The following is a 20,535-nucleotide window of genomic DNA, read 5'->3' as shown; positions in this document are numbered from 1 at the left end:
TTTTAACTCTTAAGCAAAGACATGCCTGGTTGGTCTTGGTCATTATCACTTGTGTAGCTGTACTTGAAAAAGCTATCTGTTTGAAGTGCATTAGAAGAGAATAAATTCTTTTTTGTCTTTGCTAACTGTGGGTAAACTGAATATTTACTTCTAATATTATTACTGAGCTATACAGAAATGGGGCTCTGTGTCCCATCTTACTGTGAATGCCAAAAAAGAAGTGATGAATTTATTTGTCACTGAAAAAAAAGTTTTGTAGAATATTTTGAAGACTTGCTAGATAGCAAGTCTTAATTTTAGTAACTTAATGAAAACAACCCAAACCCCAGAATGCCAAGTTTCTGATTTGTAGCAAAAATTATTTCACAGTAGACTGACAGTTATATTTAGAAATCTGTTACTTTATTTTGTTTACTTGCATTTTCCCCCAAACTTCTAAGTCCAAGTTAGCATTATATGCTATGAAGGTTCTCCTTGTAAGAATGTAAAATCTTTGATAGATATATTGGTATAAATAAAACAACAACACCCAAAACAAATGAATGCAAACACCTTTTTCAATATGTTTCTTGTTTGTGTTTGTGAAGGTTCTCAATTCAAACCCACTGCCTGGAATGAAAATTACCCCCTCTCAAGGAGTGGTACCTGTGGGAGGCCTTGCTGATCTCAACATCTCTCTCACTCCAAGTGCATACATGAGTTTTGATAAAAAAGTGGAGGTATTCAAAACTGGAAGAACTTTGTCTTTTGAGTGTTATCCTTTGTGTTTATGTGTGTACATTCATGCATCTTTTGGATTTTATTTCCAGTGTTCTAATGCTTTTTAAGAATAAGGTTTTCTTGCAGCAGATCATTACTGCTGTAACCTATTGTGGTTTTTTTGGTCTCAGTCCTGCTCAAAAGTATCAAAGTAGTCTCTCAGTTTGAGCTGATTCATATTATACCACCAACAAACTGTTGGAAGTAATGTGTGATTGTTCTTTACGAGATAATGTAGACATACCTGCAGTTTTTGTAATCTATAGAGAGGCAGGATTGGAATACGCTAGTGTCTTTAGTTTCTTGACTTCTTTTTGTGGTTTTCTCAGAGATGGATCTACTAATAGATTTTCTTTGGTAGTGGGTGTGCAATAAACATGTAACATTTTTTGTTTTCTGCATGCCGGCTTCCTGAGATAAATGAAATCGGGAAAAAGGATGCTATCAAGGGCCTGAACTTTTCTGACTCTGATCCTGGGTACACTATCTTCTGGGGCTGCATATATTATGCTTGTTAAACCTAGTATTAATTTATTTTTCACATTTTTACAACAGATTTAATATTCCCCAGAACAATAGTGTCTACCTTGTACCAGCACCTCTGTCGAGCAGTGTGTGTTGTGATACACATTCCAATCCTCACAGCTACTGAATCCAGCTTTCCCCTGTTGGAAAAAACCTTTTCATTCGAGTAATGCAGCCTGCTACAACATTATTTTGTCTGCAGAAGTGAGGAAGACTGGTCATTGGTTTTTGTCACAACTTTGGGTTGTGTTTTTTTTTTTGTTTGTTTGGTTTTGGTTTTGTTCTGCGTTTTTAATTAACAACTGTATCTATCTAGCTATATCTGTCCCAGATGTGGTATGCCACAAAGGCATGATTTGAAGCCACATGTCACTGGAATCTGTATAGATATGTTCTAGAAACTGAAGGCATTTACTTTATCTCTTCATATTTCCACAGCAAAAATGCATTATATTATAAGGGCAGAGTTATTTTTGTATTTTCGTTGCAATTTAGACTGACTCTCTCTGCTCGGTATCTGTGGGGTAGAGTTGGTTTGGTTTTTTTGTGTTAAACTTTTTTCATGTAATTATGACAGATTTGGTGAGCTAGCTGTGTTACAGGGACCTTGCCCACAGTCCTGGTGTTGTCTCTTCACTTAGGTAGCAGTGCGGAATGCAGCACAACTCACGCTTAGGGTTGATGGATTTTCAGGGATCGCTGAAATAGAAATTAATGTGGTAAGTGTGAAGAAATTTTAGCAATTTGTAAGATTGATTAAGTATTTTTCTTTCTCTAGATGTCAAAGTGGCTCCTCTCTACTTCATATTTTTCCCAAGAAAATTATCAAAGAGAACAACTTAGGAAGAGATATTAAAACCCAAATGTACATATAACAGTTGCACTAAATGATTGCTGATGGCTTTAGTTTTTGAACTTGACAATCTGGAATAAGTATGTTGAAAGGGAGAGGATTTCTTAAGGTAGTTATAGCAAAAAATGCAGTAAAGGGAAAAGGAAGTCACTGATCTATTTACTGAATGATGAAAACTTTTCTGATGGTGTAACTGGACTTGATATTAAATTCTAAACTCTTGTGTTTTATGTCCTGGAACGATTTTAAAGATATGGGTTGTGTGAGACTATTGATTAACCAATACTTTTATTGTGTTATAAATTGTGAATCTTGCACAATTATTTTTTTTCACATTATCTTCAATTATAAATTTGACTTCACAGTGCTTTGACCCGTTTTTTTTTTTCTTTAAACTTACAGGGACTATTTGAATATGATGATGTTTATATTGGTGGTACAAAATCAATTCCTTTTTTGCTGAGGAACAAAGGACAATCTTTTACCAGAGTGGAGTTTGATTTTTCTAAGTATGAGGATTTTAAATTGAATGCTGAAGACAATTCAGGTATTTTCTTTTGCTATATCAGAATTTTCATTAAATAAAGAACGGATAATGCTGAGAGAAAATCTGTCAGACTATTTCTGGTAGCCAAATTTTCTGATATAAGAAAACCTAAAGCAATTATTTTTAAAGTGTTGCTTTATATAAATTAAGGAGACATTTTGCTTTGCTTATAAGATGACATTTGACAAAAATAAGTATATTTGCAAAATGGCAGGTTTCCTGTAGGTTTTTTTTTCCCCCCAATTTTTTCCCTGCATATTTTCTAAGATATAATAAAAAAGTTTGAATACCCTCTCACCAGTTAAAATGAAATGATAAAAACAAACAAACAAAGCCGAACAATTGTATGAATTTCCTATTTGTGGACTCATGGCCACTTTTTGACAATTAACCCTTTGGTTAATTCATCATCAGTGTAAGGGTTCAGACTCTTTCCCAAAGGGACAGGGTGTCTGCAGGTTAATGACAGGGCCTCTGCTCTGCATGAATGCCCAGCTCAGGATGTTATTGGGCAGTATGTGGAATTGTAGTGCTATTCTTTTTTTCTTGGTAGAACTAGTGCACATTTTTATCCTGCACATTGTTGCTCATGGCTTTCCTTCTTCAGTCATCGCATCTCCTTGGATGTTCCACCATCATTATTCACAAGAGAGTTTTGCAGGGACAAGAGGCCATATAAGCAAAGCTGCAAACTAAGGAAATCAAGACTCTTTCTTTTGCAAGACAGTATTATAAAATTTAGTTGTATCTGTATGTTGAACTATATGTAGATGATGCAAAAAAATGATCTCCCAAAATCAGAGGAGTTTTCTTACTCTGCGGTGTGCTTCAAAGGGAAGGGAAGGGAAGGTGAGGGCTCCTAGTCAGTCATCTTAACTTGGAAAAGGACTGTGAGACTCTACAACAGCCAAGCAGCCAGCATGGGATCAGACTCATTGCACATGATCTCTGGATAGAGTTTGTGCTTGAAAGCAGTCATGTGACATCCAGTCAGGTTCAGTACTCAAATGGTGAGTACTGGATGAATAGTCATCCTGGTGTTCCATAGTGGATACTGATTTCGAAGGAATATTAACTTTGCTGGAAACCTGTGCTTCTGCCAGTGCCTTAAAATTGAACATGGAAGTGTGAAAAATGAAGCAAGCCTTATTGGTAAATCTCTGAAATGTAGATTGTGCCTAAAAGTAATTAAAAAAAAAAAACCAGTTACAGCCAACTATTTTTGTCCCTGTGGTAATAGTTCATTATGTAATTAACTATATTAGCATAACGCTTTTATTCAAAGGTAAATGACAATGTTGTTTTGGGTTTTTTTTGTCTGAAGTATTGTGTTCTCCCAAATGAATAAGTTCCATGAAAATTGCTGGTGATTAATACTGCCCAAATTACCTCCAGAGTCCTTATGAGAGATACTATATCCCATTGTACCTTTGTGAGAAATGCTTACCATACAAAGATGTAGATACTTTATGCTGGAGATCACTTTGAAATACTACAACTATTATAAGGTTGATATTTCATGCAATGCCATCTGTAATTTGATTATTAATTTTGTTTGGCAGTGATTGACCGTTCTTGTTCAAAGCCTTATTTGTATTCAATTAACTTAGAGGAAGGGTCGTCTTTGCAATGCTTCTTGACCTTGATGCCAAAACAGGTAGGTTTATGGAATAGTGGTGATTAAGTTAATTAAAGTCATGCTCTGTGATATTCCTATGGTAGGAGAATAGAGACTTTAGATGGACATTTTAGTGTGTGCAATAGTTTTATAATTAGTAATCCAATAATTAAGAAAACAAGTTCTGAAATAACCTCTATATAACTTTAAATGTTTGCATACGTGAAGAAAACACACTTTCTCAATGACTTAAAAATGGTGTAAACTAGAGCTGAAATGTCCTACCACACAGTCATTAAATCATTCAACAAACCAGCAGCCTCCTTCTTTTTGCAGATGTTCTTGCCTAATTTCCCAGATGACCAAGAAACTGCAGAAGTAGATAAGTTTTATGTGTCATAAAGATTGGCAAAGTTGCTTTGTGGTTGAGCTATTTGGAGCAAAAAAATTGAAGATATGAGACTTTAAGAGTTAGTTTTACACTTGAAAATTAGCATTTTATTGGCAGTAACTGTCAATAGAGCGTGCTCTAGTGAATTTTAAATCCAACCCCATTGAAAAATGCTTTGGAAGTTGAAGGTTTGGGGTTTCCACATATTTGGAGCAGAATGAACTGCAAGAGAACTTAGTCTTTGATATCATGAACCAGCTTCAGAACAAGCAGCTGGGGATCACTTCTGCAACATGTAAACCTGTTGCATTATATGCACTTTTACAGAAAAAGAATGAATTTGCTAGAAAAAGAAATGAATAACACAGATTATGCATCTTGGAAGGGTCAGGAGTATTCTTTTTCCATCTCCATCCACCTCCCACCTCAGCCTTCCTGGCAGTATAAAATGGAATTCTTTTGTTCAAAGCATCATTCAAATAATATTTGCATATTACAGTCTGTGTCTGGTAATGTGATTTTCTTCTGTGTACACATGGAAGATATTGGAGTGAGTTTATAGCACATACACTACTCTGAAATGATTTTTCCTGACAGAATATGAGTCAGTAGGTTCATAAAAAAATTCCATCTGTAAAGTGGCAGGCTTTGACTCAAGGGAAAAAGAATAGTTTTCATATCTTTTTAAGTATCTTGACATTTCTAATGCAACTCTTATGGGCAAGGTAGTCAGAATTAGACTGGATACAGTGTCAGGAAAGTTTCTAATTTTTTGCAAAATGGTACCTACAGAATATCATGAGTGACCCATAATCAAACTGGAGAAACTCAGCAAAGGAAAATGCTGGCATTTTCCTTTAAGTAGGAAGGGTCAATAATGGGAATATAGGAGCAGATAATGCTGTTGGAGTAATCTGTGTGTATGGTATTGCAGGCCACAAGCTGAGCAAGAATTAAGAGTAGAGACTTACCATACTGATAGGAATAATGTTAATAAAGCAAGTAAAATAATTACTCTAATCAGGGTTGATAACACTTCAGCTGCACACTTTTCCCATGGGTTGCCATCTTTAAGGAAAGAAGTGGGACAGTTCCACTTGGAAAGAAAATCCAAAAAAAGGAATGGAAATGAGCAGAACTCTGTTACCCATTGTAACATTTGAGCTCTATTCCTATATCCTTTCCATGTCAAGTTGCAGGATGGATTAAAAGTAGAAATGTTGCTACTGACACTGCTGTAAATTGAAGTGACTAAAAAATTAATATTTCTGAAGAGTGCTGAAATAGTAGCTTGCTCTGTATGTTTAATTTAGCTTGTCACCTGAACATGATGTTCAGTATTGCTGTTCATTATTTATGAGCATGTCCAACTGTCATTTGATACTGGTGTACACTGGCTTAACTGCAGACAGGGTTATGCCAGTTGGAAATCTGCTTTAATTGTGGTATAAATTGGGAAAAACAGTAATTCTTAAATTTGACTGGATCTATTTTATAATGGCTCTTCTCAAAGGAACCCAACCAAACAACCGAACAAAAAACCACAGCAAAGAAAAAAAGGTTGTAGAATATATTGCATCTATTGATTTTATTTTACTATTTTCTGATGTGATCCTTTTTCAATTTTTCAGACTCCAGGTTTAAGTGTTTTTCAAATTTTAAGAATAATTTTTGGCAAACAGAATTAACTTCCTTCAGAACCAAGGAAATAAAAATTTCAAAAAGGAAACTTTCTTGGGGCCTCTTATACCTCAGAGCCAACTGATAAGTGTTGCTTTAATTAAATGTTTTTACTTCAGTTTCCCTTCTCCCTGTGTGCTCAGAGTCCTTCTGTCTCCCTTTTTCCTTGGTGCTGGGTAAGCTGGAGGCAACCAGTGCTTTCCTTCTGCTTCCAGTGTGTTCCTGCCTGTCAGGAGCAGCTCATTGCTGGGCAAGACATTCCCAAGGACCCTCCCAGATTCCAACCCACTGGTACTCACAGCTGAGCACCCTTGAGTTGGTGCAGCACCGTCACAGCTGGCTGGGCCCCAAGAGCACTGACTGATGTTAAATGAAATTGCCCAATATGGCATTGACTACAGGCAGCATCTGGAAGTATATGTAGCCCCCAAGATGCTGGAACATTTCTTTCATTTAGCTCCTGCAAAGTACACTACTAATAAAAGCATAGTTCTATTAAGAAAGTGGTCCAAGTACCAGCATCTCTTATTGTGATCAGAAACTCTCAGTAGTTACTGATTCTTAAAACATTTTCCTTTGGATCTGAATTCTTTATTACTCTACCTCATCTATAGTCCCCATTTTTTCACCAGATTTCTTTCCTGATTTTCCAGTTTTGAAAAAAACCCCCAAACCTCTAATCTCTAGATGTTGATCTTCCCCTGTTCAGGTTTCACAGTTGCAAGTGCTGTTTCCTGCCTCTCTGCACTTGAACAGCTGTTTCTCTGATCTCATCTCTGTTTTTCTGACAACTGCTCTTCCCCAGCTTACATCCCAGCTGCTACAAACCTTCTGTATCCCATCGGGTCACATTCTTTTCTGTCTGCCTTCTGGTTTTACTAGAACTTCCTGCTGTTGTAGTCATTTCTGACAACCCTACCCTATATACCAACAAACCCCCGCTATATTGATGTTTTCTTTAACAAAGGGGATACTAGGACTAAGGAAAAGTAAAAATAATTCAGGAGCACTGCTAAAAACAAAAAAGCATGAAGTTATTTTAATGTACTTAAAAAATTTATTAAAGCTACTTGAATTATTAATGTAAGGTTCCAAGTAATTTAGTCTTGAATGCAGTCTTGAATTCTGCTAAAAAACCCTTCAGCTTAACAAATGTAGTACACATACAGGAACTTTGGAGAACAGCTACAATTCTCACTAAAATATAGTATGTATTAATACATGGGACATCAAGAGAGTCTCTTAGAGATGAAGTGTCTTGGCATGCTTAAAAATAAACCTTAAAAAATGTTGAGCCAATTCCTTCAGTATTCTGAGTGAGAAAATGGAAGCCATGAATTATAGATAAGGCTGGGATGCTGCTCAGACACAGTGTAGCTGTGCCTTCCTGTTATTCCAGTGTCTCTGAAGGTGTTGGAGGTGACAGGGCTCTGCACCTCACTGCAGAGAGTTTAACCTTAGTGTTTGGTGGCTGTGAAAGTCACAGCTGTCAGTGAAAGCAGTATGTATATCTGTCTGTCTGTCTCTCTCTGTGTGTTTCTCCAGCCAGGATGATCCCCCTGCTCACAGAGGTCCTGAGGGTATCCTGGGGAAAGTAAACAAAGGAAAGTAAAGTGCAGGAGTGTAGTGCTTCAAAATGACATTTTTTTTTTTTACCCTGCTGGAAAATAACAAATTCCAGCATCTTGGAAAAAGGACAAAATACACAGCTGTGTAATAATGAAGCCTTCGAGTGCCTTTGATTGAGATAAATAGAGCAAGTCACACCTGTCAGAGCTTATTGCTTAAGCTTGTTGTAGGGAGGTGACAGGTGTTTTGATGGTTTTTTTTGTCCTTTTAAATGATAGAACATATTTGTGGTGTAAGAAGTGAATTCTGTGGAAAATCTGCAGCTGTGGAATTACAGGGTATTGTTGGTGCATCATCTCTGACTATATACAAAGGAAAGATTTAATTTTATTGCAGTGCTTTGAATGATTGCTTTGAACAGCAGTTACATTATTCATTGTGGAAGCTGCTTATCTGTGATATAAACCTGGAGAGTTAAAGATTTCAGTATGTTTTAAGGAAAAGCTCCTGTTAAATTTGAGGGAAGGCTGGGAGTGTATATTGGATTCAGTTGCAGGACATAAACCCTTGGCTTTGCAGTTAGGTTTAAATTTGAATCAAACTGATTTTTTCTAACGTGTTACATTTTGTCTCCTTGTATCACTGCTGAATTTATGTTTTAGAGGTATGAATAAAGAAACTTTAAAGTCAACCTTTACACAAATGCTTCAAGATACTTGAACAATCTGCATGGCATTATATGATAAGTACAAGAGTATTATTATCTTTTACAGATGTCTTAATGTAATTTCAAGTAATAAATTAGCTTGTTGATTTATGTGCAATTCCCTGTGAAGCTGTACTGTGGAAGTACTGCAATTTTGGAGAGATGTCACATATTCTTTGTGCTAAACACACTATGGTTTCTGAATTAGCGAAATTTGTATTCAACCTTGGGAATATATGCTCCATTAGAATAATAATTAGAGAATTATATTTTATTCTTTCTAAGATATATTATTGCCTGAAGATAGAAATGAAGTAACTGCTTTGAAAGTGTTTTTTGAAAATAACAGTATTTTTTTCTGCTCTCAGATTACCACCTGACAATTGTGCTTCAGTTTATTTTTTTATCCATCAGTTTTATATAAAATACTATTTTACTTGTCATGTTTGATGGGGCGGTTTTCCCCCCTTTTGTTTCTTGTCTTATACCAGGTATTTAGGGCTAAGGCAGGAAGCCACTCAGCCATGTTTGCTCCCAAGTGTTGAGCTCAGAGCTACCAAACTCTTCATATCAAACCTATTTCATAAATTCAAATGAGTTTTGGTAGCAGAGCTTTCTTAATCTGACAGAATCTTTAAGATAAATTCTATTTGTTTATTAATTCTAGCAAAAAAAAATTGAAGGTATTTTAAAATGCCATCTAAATAAAAGTTTACAGGAATGTTATTTTTATTTAAAGAGTTGTTAACTTCTGGTGGCAGCCCAATCAAGCATCCTTTTTCTGGCATCCTTTGGAGGTGTTCCATGTGAACACAGAACAAAAAGCTCCTTTGTCTCACCTGTCTTTTTAAAGCTTCTTTTGAAGTATTTTAATTCTAAGATGCTCACTTTGTAGATGATGGCTCCTTTCCAATCAATGTGCATAAGCAGTGTACATCAGGATAGGAAAAATGTTTCTTATAATGATATTAACCAAGAGGAATTTTTGTGAAAGAACTCTCTCTAGGCTGCTTCCTTCCTGCCCTTCCCATGTTCATTGGTGTGTGAAGTTAAATGCAGCTTCAGGAAAATATCTCAATACATAAGTAACTATAAAGTATTCATAAATTATCTAAAAAGCAAGTATAAGTCCATTAATAGTCCAAGGATTTATTTTTAAAATATTGTAATTAGTTTTTTAAGTGTGTAATCTTGCAAAAGAGGAAATTTTCTGTTCGGAGTTTGAAAAATGAAATGTTAATCATAAAGAGGTTTTTTTAATATTTATAGAAAGAAACATAATGACTCTACTCGCAAGTTGAAGTCCTAATAACTGAAATGAATTTTTAATTCTGTTTCAGCAATGTGTATGTGTATGAATTATAATATGATTTCTACTTATATAGAATTTTTACAGGATTTTTCATGTGTAATGTAGTTTACATAATGTGCAGTTAATGTATGAATAAAATAAAAGATCTATGATTTGTTCTCAATTATATAAATACATTTCTATGAGTTATGTTGGCTCTGAATTTGCACCATTGTACTTCATAGCAAAAGTAGGTTTTCAATAAACATCATGATCTACAGGTAGTAAATTGAGTGTCTTTCACGTATTTGCTTTTGTTTGCCAGTTCTTAGAAAAAAAAAACCCCTTGTTGTATAGTAAGACAAAACCAAATTTTCCTGATAGTTGGGATGAAAAACAGGTTTTGATTTGCTGCTTTGGGAGAGGGATAAAGGGATTCCATCTTTTGGTTTCTGACCTAAATGTACCAGCATTGATGAAGAACAATTGCAGCGCTAGACTGCACTCCTTTGCACAGCCAGTGCTGTCATTATATCTATAATAGACTAAACATTTTAATCTCACCAAACTTGAAAAGCTTAGTTTTGTTACATCTATTTTGAAGATGTAGCTTGATGAAGTATTTTAGGTGGATGACTTGAGGTGATAAAAATAGAAGAGTATATAAATCAAAATCAAATCAGGAGATTTTCACTCAATTTTTTTTATGACTTATCTTGAGGATTAGTTACTAAACATATGAAATGTTAATTTTGAAAAGCCAGTTATATGTTATAAAATCTAATCATTATTAGATTTGAAGTATCAATATAAAACAAGGGACTGTGGTAATCTTGTGGCAAATCTTGCCCTCATTTCCTGCTTTCCTTGAGCTAAGCACAAAAGAAAATGTTCCACAAGGCTCAGCAGACACCTCCCTCTCCAGGAGTGTGTAATTGTGTGTCACAGACCCTGCTGGAATGCCAAACACTCCCAGTGCCGTGTGCTTGCTTCTCAGTAGGTGTTACAGCTGGATATGTGCCTCATGCCCTGGCTTAGGACAACTTTGGTTTTCTTTTCTGTCATTTATATATTCCACTTGCTACCACAGATGTGAAAGTGAAGAATGACGCATTATTTTCTGTGGTTTTTGAAAGCTTTTAAATGATTCATAACATCCTTATATAGCTGGTGTTACTGCTTTTGCTAAGCAGCATGAAGATTTTATAGGTCTAATTCCTTTTTGGAGATTTCAGTGGCCTTCAAGGTGAAAACAGAATTTGAAGGACTCGAACAGTGGTTTTAGTGCAGAAGTTTTGGGGTTTTTTTCCATTACCTTTCTTAAGGTTATCCATGCCTTTTTTCTGGAGACCATGCTACCTTAGGATGTTGGTCCTTGGAAAGACACAGCAAGAGGCAAGAAATATCTCTTTGAAAGTGCGTTTTGAAATACATGTGGGCTTTATAATGCACATTCTGTCAAAGAAGAGGATTCTGTACAAAACACCATCTTTTAAGTTCTAAACCCCACTTGGGAATGTGATAGCAGAGATAAAACGAGGATCAAAATCACTGGAATTTAGACTCCTAGAATTCAGTGGCATTTAATGACAAAGGTTTTAAGACTAATTTTTTCCCCAAGGTTTCTCAATTTTAACTCATGTTTCAGCTTTGATCTCAGAGCCCATTTTGTTTATGCTGGGTGTACTGTAATGGTTGACCTCTGCTCTTCAGCCTTTGAGAAAGGCTTCCATAATTTATGTAGCTTTGTTTTCCCTCCTCTTTTCTCACATCTGGGCCATGGCTCCAGTCTTTTTTCACTCATGAGAATGGCAGGAGTGGAACACAACACTATGATTTACCAGAAACCTTGTCTGTAGCTCTGCTGATAACCCTGATACTTTTGGTCATACAGCTTTTCCAGAATGGGGGTAAGAAAATACCTGGGCACTGCTTACTTAGAGAGCTGAGTTCTAATAAATTAACACCCAATATCATGAGCAGGTCCAAAATTGCAATAATTCTGCCAAAATAGTAAACCACTCAGATGGTTCAAGAGGTACCTATGATTTTTTTGGGAAAGTGACCACAATTTTTTTTTTCCTTTAGGTGGCAGTATATGACTTCATTCTTCCAGTTGTTATTCCTCAGGCCACTTCCCCACCTCCAGCTGCTCCCGTGCCTCGGACACACGGTGCCCCTGTGCCTCAGCCTCCCCTGGTGAACATTGCTCTTCCAGCCTGTAGAGTCAAAGCAACTGGTGGGTAAACCAGGGCCTTAAACACCTGCTGGATACATATATTTAGAGTGATATTTTTGCTTTGCAGAGAATTTCTATTTAATTGGAATTTGTACATTTCTTGGAAACTTGCAAGATTTTCAATTTGATCTGTGTTTTTAAATATGCTTAGAGCTGAACTTTCTATGCCTAATCATGACACGTGGAGAAAATTAATTTTTGTATAGCCATTTGCCTTATATAAAACTAGTTTACCAAAACTCTTTTTTGTGTCTAGCCATTTATTAGTATTTCTAGACCTCATCATGCAAATCCCAGTGATTACAGTAGTTCCTCTGAAAAGTGTAGAAAAGTAGAATGTCATTCATACTCTTTTTTAGTATTTTCCTGTCAAAACTAGGATCTCTAGCTGTGTTTAAAACTCCTTTAAAATGCCTCTGAATGGCCCTGATCCCATCTGGTTTGTCAGAGGTTGTTAATAGCCAAAGTTACAGGCCATTTGCCTGCAGCAAAGAAATTGGTATCTTATATAATTTTTCTCTGCTTTGCTCAGAAATAATTTGTGGTTCTCTTTAGTCTCCTGTCTTATTCTTACTGTCATGTAGATCTATAAATCGTGAATATTTGAGTACACTGGGTTTCCTAATCTCAGTTTTTAATGTATAACCACTGTTTATTTGAGATGAGAGTGAAGTACGGAGAGTCTTTCTAGAATGATGTTTGTGTAATGTTTAAACATTTTGGGAGCACTGAAGAAGGCTTGGCCAATTAAATGCATAATGTGGGGTAAAAGTAACTCTAATTTATTGAGTTTTGTCTATATTTGTTTTTCTCTCCTTTGTTTTTCTCGGTAACTTTAACTTAAGTCTTTTGAGATCTTTTAAAATGTCAAAGAAATCTGAGAGACTTTCTTTAGATCCTGTCATGAAAGTAAATTCATAATAAATGTTTCTAAAATATATTTAATTTAAGAACATATAGAATAAAGGTGAGTGTACATATGTATATGAGATTATTAGGTAACACATCTCTAAGTAAAAATATGAATCCAAGCCACAAATTTATAGCGCAGAAGTGATTTTATTTCCTTCTCCTTTTTTTGTGGAATAGATGCAGTTACTAAATCTCATGGATAATTGACAATCTTATCCAAATTTTATCACAAATTTGTATTTCTCCTATGTAGAATTTCTTCAAAGTACATGTATAGGCCAACAACAAGTAAACATAATATATAAATAAAGATATAGTACTTTCAATTCTAAGAAATAGTTGAAAAAATAAAGTGTGGCTTCTATTGAAATTTGAGTATTGGAATTAAATTCTTATAGGGAATCTTAATGGTTTGGGAGGAGGGAGAGAAGTCTAAATAAGTGTCTTGACCACTCAGTATTTCAGATAATCATATGGGTGCAGGCAAATAGCCAAATTATTTTTACTGTTAGAAAAATAATTTGATGTGATTACATTTCGATGACTCAAAAGTTATGCCTGTTATTGATTCCTTTCAGATTATCATGTTAAAAGCTAAAAATGAGTAAGATGTATCTTGCAAGTTCTAAGTTTTGATTTGATAAATATGCCTAATTCTCACTGCTGGATGCTTTATGGCACATTTGTTTTCTGCTCTTCCAGTTTTTATTTTCCTGGGATAATTTTTGTGGTTGACTGCAATTCAGACTACATGGGACAGTGTGGTTGGATTAAATCAATGTCTTATATCTGCTGATTATACTCAGGGTTGTTCACCCTGAGAAAAGAATCACCCTGATCTTGGGGTAGTCAGACCAGTCTTTTAACTTCAGTGGAATCCATATGTTTTCAATCCATCAGGGATCTAGTTTTTGATTTTTTTTAAAAACAAAGTTTGTAGACTGTCTCAGTACCTGGGAAGGAAAGCAGGTCTCTTACTTAAATACTTCTAAGACTTTTCCCTCGGAAAGTGTCTATCTGTAGTAACAAAGAACTGAAAGAGAAAAATCCCAAACAAACCAGCACAGAAAACTCAACTGGAAAGGATACAAATCTAATCTCAGACTGGTACAAAGGAAAAATTTGTACTATCAATTTAATGGCCTCATGGGAGCTGCCATATATTTTAATAATCCATCTCACTTTTTTTTTTTTTTTTTGGGTAGATAATCTCCTTTCTTTCACAGAGTTTCAGTTGTGCTGTGTTCTCCTGGTACAGGGAGTTTCTGAGAGCTGAGGACTTTGTGAGTGACATGGTTGCATATTGGTGGAAGGGTTCCAGCAGATTCTGTTCCTACTTTGAAACAATACTACTTTAGAGAGTTTGTATGCCTGTGATTTAGAGAAATAAAGATAATGTTGTTTACGTAATGTGATATATGTGATCAGGAAAGTCTGGGTTTTTTAGGGGGGAGAATTCATCAACACTGGGCATGGAGCAGACTTGCAGATTTTAATAAAAGGATCCTGTGTGCTTGCTAGGTTCATTTCCAATGTTGTTTCCAAGAAGTAAGATGAGGCTGTGGGAACACATACCTTTGTTTTTCTAAACCCCCACTTTAAAACTTCTGCCTTTGTGGTGATTCCTTTGTTGCAGCTCTGTGAAATTAAGAGAAATGCTTTTTTATATAAAATCTTCCAAGTCTTGTCTAATGATTATCATCAGAAATTTAAGTGCATTCATCTGCAGTTGGAAGATCATGTAGCTTTTGTAATATGAAGGAGAGGTGCCATCAGTCTGGTAGATATAAAATTTAAATAATTTTAATGTGACTAAAGAATCATAATAAGACAAAGTTAAATTACAGTAATCATGTATATGGGAGCAACAAAAAGGGGAGAAACTTTTTTGCTAAACATGTGCAGAGACAGTGATTTTATGAATGTACTTTGAGAAAGTATTTGTCAAATGATGCTATATAAACATTTTAAATTTTTTTTTTCAATAGTACTTCCACCACTATTGGAGTTCTCCTCAATGGAATTTAAATTTGAACAACATTCAAGTAACATGCATTTAAATATTGCTGATGGGCATATGAACTCTCAGGTAATGACATTGTCATTCTTATTTTGTTCAATTTTTGATTTAATGTTTGTCTTTTAATCGTGGTAAATTTTTTTCCAAAATTTAAAATTTGGCTTGTACTAACTCTGACAATATGAGAGTGTGGGCACCATGAGAAATTGACCATGAATTGTGTAAGAAATAGATATAAATAGAATAATTCTGAAGATTTTCTGCATCTGCCTGTACCAGTAAATGAGACAGTGATGGTGCCAGGATGCAACTGATTTGTGCCATGATGGGCCATACAGTGAAACTGCTGTCCCAGTGCCTTGTGTGGTACTGACTGTGCCAACTGACACTCTCCCAAAAAATTCCTTGCCATGACTTAGGACTTAATAGGGAAAAAAGGCACTAAATAGAATATTTGCGACACAGGTAATTTGTATGAATGTAAAACATACCTAAAATAGTTTATTGTTTCTAATTCCTGAGGGCTTTGGTTGTAAATTATAAAAGTTGGGTTTGGCAATGATGGAAACACTTGAAATGCTTTTTCATGTTCATTTAGGAAACAATGATAATACAGAGTCAAGGCATTTTCCTGGCTAGGGGTGTTTCAAAAGCTGAGAGAGTAATTCTGAGATAAAGGAATTTAGGTTTTTTTTGTTTGTTTGTTTCCATTGTCATCTTATTGAATTAAAATAATGGGTTTTGAAAACCTGTTCTGAACTTCTTCCATTTTCAGCATCTCCACTTGTAAGTCTAGATGTGAGCCATGTGTTTAGTGCTTGCTGTGCTTCATTTTTGTCAGGAATAAGTCCTCAATTCTGTTTGGCTAAGCACTCCCACTGTGATGCTTTGATCTATTTACCTCACATAAATGAGGTTTTTCCATTCTGGAAAGAAAGTATTCTCTTTGTGAATGTGGTGAGTGACTGGAAAGCATCTAGTCTGTGCAGATAGACATACTCACCTTTGTGCCTCACAGATATAATAAACTGAATTCTTCATTGCTTTCTAGAGCTGTCTTGATTTCCCTCTGGTGTGTTCACAGAAAGAATGCTTCGGAGAGAGTAATGTGAAAAGTATCGCGGTGTTTGCTGCTTTCCCTCTTTCAATATCTACTCCTTTTCTGAAAATATTTACAGACCCTTGTCCTGAAGAATATCTCAAAAGACAGAGTGAAATGGAAATTGAATTTTGATGATGTAGACAAAAATATAGAAGATGGTGTTTTTGGATTTAGTCTGAAGACTGGATGTCTTGGTAGGGGAGAAGAAGTCAGTATTGCTGTGTTGTTCTGCCCTCGTAAGTAATTTTATGAATTCTTCTGTAGATAGTTTGGCCATTTTCATAGGTATGTTTAAATGGGGTTTTATGATGAATCAATACTAGTACTTTGATCAACTTAAGGTTTTTTGGTTCTGAGAAAATAAGACAGCTGCAGACCTAACAAAAAGCATGGAATCACTGTATTTGAAATTCCATTATTTGAAAAGTCTGCTTTGCACATAGAAAGCATCAGGTTTTTCACAGATAAACCATCAAGGACTGGGATAGCTGTGTCATTTTCAGTGCTGCTCCTTCAGGTGCATTTAGGTTGACTGACTTAGGTACTAAAGCTTTCCAAGGGTAATTGGAATGCTTGTGAACTTTTTTCTAAATAGCCATAATTTAGATAAGAGCAGAAATTTCCTGCCTCAATGAGATATAAAATAACTTGTCTGTGGTATTTTTTTGGAGTAGACTGCTCAGGCAATGAGTCCCGAATAAAAACATGTAAAATAGATTTCTAACAAAATTTGGGAGCATGCAGGAAGATGGCAATCAACCACATAACTCCAGAAAAGGAATGCAAGGATAGGAAAATTAGGATTCTACTTTTTTCCCAGCCAAGTGTTTAGAGTAGACAGTGTATACAAGATTCATAGATTCATAGGGTGTAACACTGTATTTTTAGCTGATAAATCCCACCAGCAAATGCAGCTGATACCTACAGAACCCCATCCTGTTGACAGTTTCAGTGCAGTACTTTTGGGGCTGCAGCATTGTCAAGGGGAAGAAAAGTTGTTGTGTCAGTTGGATCTGATCCTGAGGCAGCAAGTCAGCATCCCTGTGCTAAAGGAAGATGTTGCTGTTATTCTTTATCATAGCATTGAAATCTGTAGCCTCAGTTAATCACTGGAAACAATTTAATATAAATAAAGAAAAATATAGATAAAAGACTCTTTCCATGACTCTGTATGATAAATTGAGAGGACTGCATTAAATATGTTCTGTAAATGTTGTGAATATGTAAGAGCAGTGCTTAATTGCACGTGTTACTTGGAGTTGCTTGTTCGTTGCAGGCTGTGAGGCAGAGAACAACATAAAAATAAAAGCCAATATTTTGAGTTACTGGATAAATTGTATGTGTAAATGCAGATGTGTATATACATAAATATGACTGATAAATTACTGTAATTTGAAGTTATCTGTATTTTTGCTGTGTTCCCATATATTTTGTTTACAGAAAATCATGAGTAACTGTAAAGATCAGTTACTCCTAATTCAATGTTCTAAGTATTTTCCCATGATTTAGCCTACTTGTACTGTGCCTTCAGTGAATATCCATCTTGTAAGAGAGCATTAGATACGTCAAAACCCACACAGGAGACCTAGTTAATGAACATGGGGTGCTAATCGTGTTCAGAGGTTTGTACTGGAAAGTTGTAGTATATGGGGGGTGAACAAACCTTAAAATGAACTTCGAGTGTGCATTAGGGTAATTTATTTAAGTATGCTGCAGCAGTTATGATAAGAGTACAAAATGGTGCAATGTTTAATTAAATGAAAGAGCTTGTGTCTGTGGTAAAATGATGCTACTTGTTAAAAAAGTATTCTAAAAACAGAGATTTTCAAGAACTGAAGACATATTAATATGATCCTCTTCTGCTGTTTTACAGTACAATGCATTAACAGTATAAAAAATTTTCACTATATCTAATTGTGGTATGAAAAAAACTTATCTCCGGCAAAGGAAGTTACAATGAATTTGTGCTTTTGGCTTCACTTACTAGGAGTTCAGAGCCCCTGGAAGATGTGATGATGATGTAATGGGCGCAAATGATAACTTTGATAGATTGATTGTGTTGTCTTTTTTTTTTGTCTGCAACAGCAAGATATTAACTAGCTGTGATCTTTACCAATTTCTGTGAAGAAATTAGTTCACTTTTGATTTTTTTTTTTTTTTTTTTGTAGGACACCTCTAAGTTCTAGCTATCTGTGGCTTTTTTCTCTTTGAAGTCTGTATTTCAGTGTATGCAAATTTCTCATTGGTATCTGTTTATGCTGAAGGGGAATAGATGCAATAGCACCTGAATTATCATAAGGTCTGAGGCAACTAAGCTAAAAATGTAGGAGCTGCATAACCATCTAATACAAACTTAAGAGGGTGAGAAGAGCAGATGGTGTTTTTCCTTTTTTCTCATACACTAAAAAGACCAAAACCCATGCTATTACAGAGTTAATATTTCTGGAGGAGAAAAAGAATTTCCCATACAGTTCTACAGATTTTGTTAGTCCATGGCAGCTCTAGGTTGACAGATTTGTAAGTATCATCAAATGTCCCTAAAGAAAATTTTCACATCTGCTGGACTAGAAATTAATGGTGGTATATGAGGATGGTAACAGCAGCCCAGGCTTTGACAGTGGTCATGAAAGGTGTGAGGAGTAGAATAAATTCTTGACTTCAGCTGTCAGTTTAGGACATAATTCTCATTAACTTCTAAGTAATTTATTTAACAGGAAATATCCTGAAAACCTTGGTCCTGTATTCCAAAATAATGAAAAAAATCTTAATAAAGGACATAATTCACTTTTTTTTTTGGTCTTTGTGGCTATTTTAAATGGTCATGGTATTGCAATGTCCTGGTGTTTCTGACATAAACAATAATTTATTGGTTAACATACTATGCCGGATTTTGATGTTAGTAAATATGTGGAGCCATGCACAGAATGATCAGTGATGCAGGATAGACACTGTCTGTTCTGCTCTTTGAGTGAGTCAGGGATTCTATGGCATGGAAAGTATAGGTGGAAAGTTTATATGAGAAAAGCTTAACACTACTATTTTCTAACTTTGAAACTGTGGTTAATATGAATATTTTGGTATGTGAGTTCCTGAAAATTGCACGTTCTTTGGTACTGACATACGCTTCTGTACTTTTCTTCCTTCACTGTGTTCTATCCCTATGGTATTTGTTGGCTGTGGGCTTTCACTTCACCTTATGTCATACATTTATTGAAGAAAGGACACCAGAAGTGCAATTTAGTTACAGCACAGTTGTAGGACAGGCTCACATGTGGGAGTAACTTGTATAGAACATCCTGTCTTACAAGCTTGTAAGAAATACAAGCTTGTTTGGCTCTTCATCCATCTCTGTGACTTTTTTCTGTTGCATCAAAACCTAGAAGCAGAATCTTTTTAGCCTTCTTAGCAGTATTGCCTCCTAAAGTTGATTTCCATGTAACATGGGCTTAGTCAGATGTTGCAAACAGTGCAGCACGTTCCCATTAGAGCTGGTTTTTGCTTTGCCATTTTCCTGTGTTCTGGTTTGAAATGAAGGGACCCGCAGGTCATGTTCTGGTGACATAACAGCTTCCGTGACACTCTTCTATTGTCACCTCCATTAAGAAATTTAGCTCTTACAGGAAGGGAAAAAGACAAAGTACTTTGAAGGCACTGGATTTTCTTCTTTTTGTATGTAAACAGTGACAGCTCTTTCGCAGGCTTTGAAAGTAATGATCTGAGATAATCTCAGAACACCCTGTCGTGTATTTTGTTCAGTGACACGTGTGTTCATACAGACACATAAAATACAGAATTTGGTTTTGGCTATCTTCTCTTAATTACTAGGTTAGGATGTTTCCATACAGATCAGATTGAGGGGAATCAAAGGGAAAGGTGTTTTTTTCTCAAAAATTAAAAGATTACACTTTTTCCAGTTGTTTTACAACACATCATTGCAGATTTATTTCTAAATCCAGGAGTTGTTCATCAGTTTGCCCTCAAAATTGCTGATTTTGCTCACTCTTCAGCAGGTGGGAATAACTGAAGGTTGGGTAAATGGCACTGCATGGTTTGGAGTATCCTTTTCATTGTGTAATAGCTGTGGAAGGAAGCACTTTGGTCCCTGTATCAGTGAAAAAAAATGTGTTTTTTTATACTAGGGAAAACTGCCTTGCAGCAGGAGGCAAGGTGGCCTGAGAAGGGGCAGAACACAAGGACATCTTTATCTTTGCTGTTGTCATGTCCAGCTGTGCTGTAGAGAACACCTGGAGAAGGATATTGGGTCATCCCTTCCCTTTTTTTTTTTTTGGTGGACATGGCAATGTTAGGGTTGCAGTTGGTGTA

The 20,535-nt window shown here is 35.7% G+C and overlaps 1 protein-coding gene across 1 annotated transcript in view; it reads left to right on the top strand.

Moving 5' to 3' along the window:
* CFAP47 (cilia and flagella associated protein 47) overlaps window positions 1–20,535 on the top strand; it is a 278,885-nt gene that overhangs the window by 22,391 nt on the left and 235,959 nt on the right. Inside the window, exons 18-24 of the mRNA XM_039552038.1 lie at window positions 588–719; window positions 1,926–2,003; window positions 2,540–2,684; window positions 4,247–4,341; window positions 12,028–12,178; window positions 15,079–15,179; window positions 16,289–16,448. Coding sequence (XP_039407972.1) covers window positions 588–719; window positions 1,926–2,003; window positions 2,540–2,684; window positions 4,247–4,341; window positions 12,028–12,178; window positions 15,079–15,179; window positions 16,289–16,448 — 862 coding nt within the window. The remainder of the gene's footprint in view (window positions 1–587; window positions 720–1,925; window positions 2,004–2,539; window positions 2,685–4,246; window positions 4,342–12,027; window positions 12,179–15,078; window positions 15,180–16,288; window positions 16,449–20,535) is intronic.

The sequence above is a fragment of the Corvus cornix genome, chromosome 1, assembly GCF_000738735.6.
Source record: "Corvus cornix cornix isolate S_Up_H32 chromosome 1, ASM73873v5, whole genome shotgun sequence".
Taxonomy (NCBI): Eukaryota; Metazoa; Chordata; class Aves; order Passeriformes; family Corvidae; genus Corvus; species Corvus cornix.
The sequence above is the reverse complement of the archived record's forward strand: the minus strand, read 5'-3'. Positions and strand labels throughout refer to the sequence as shown.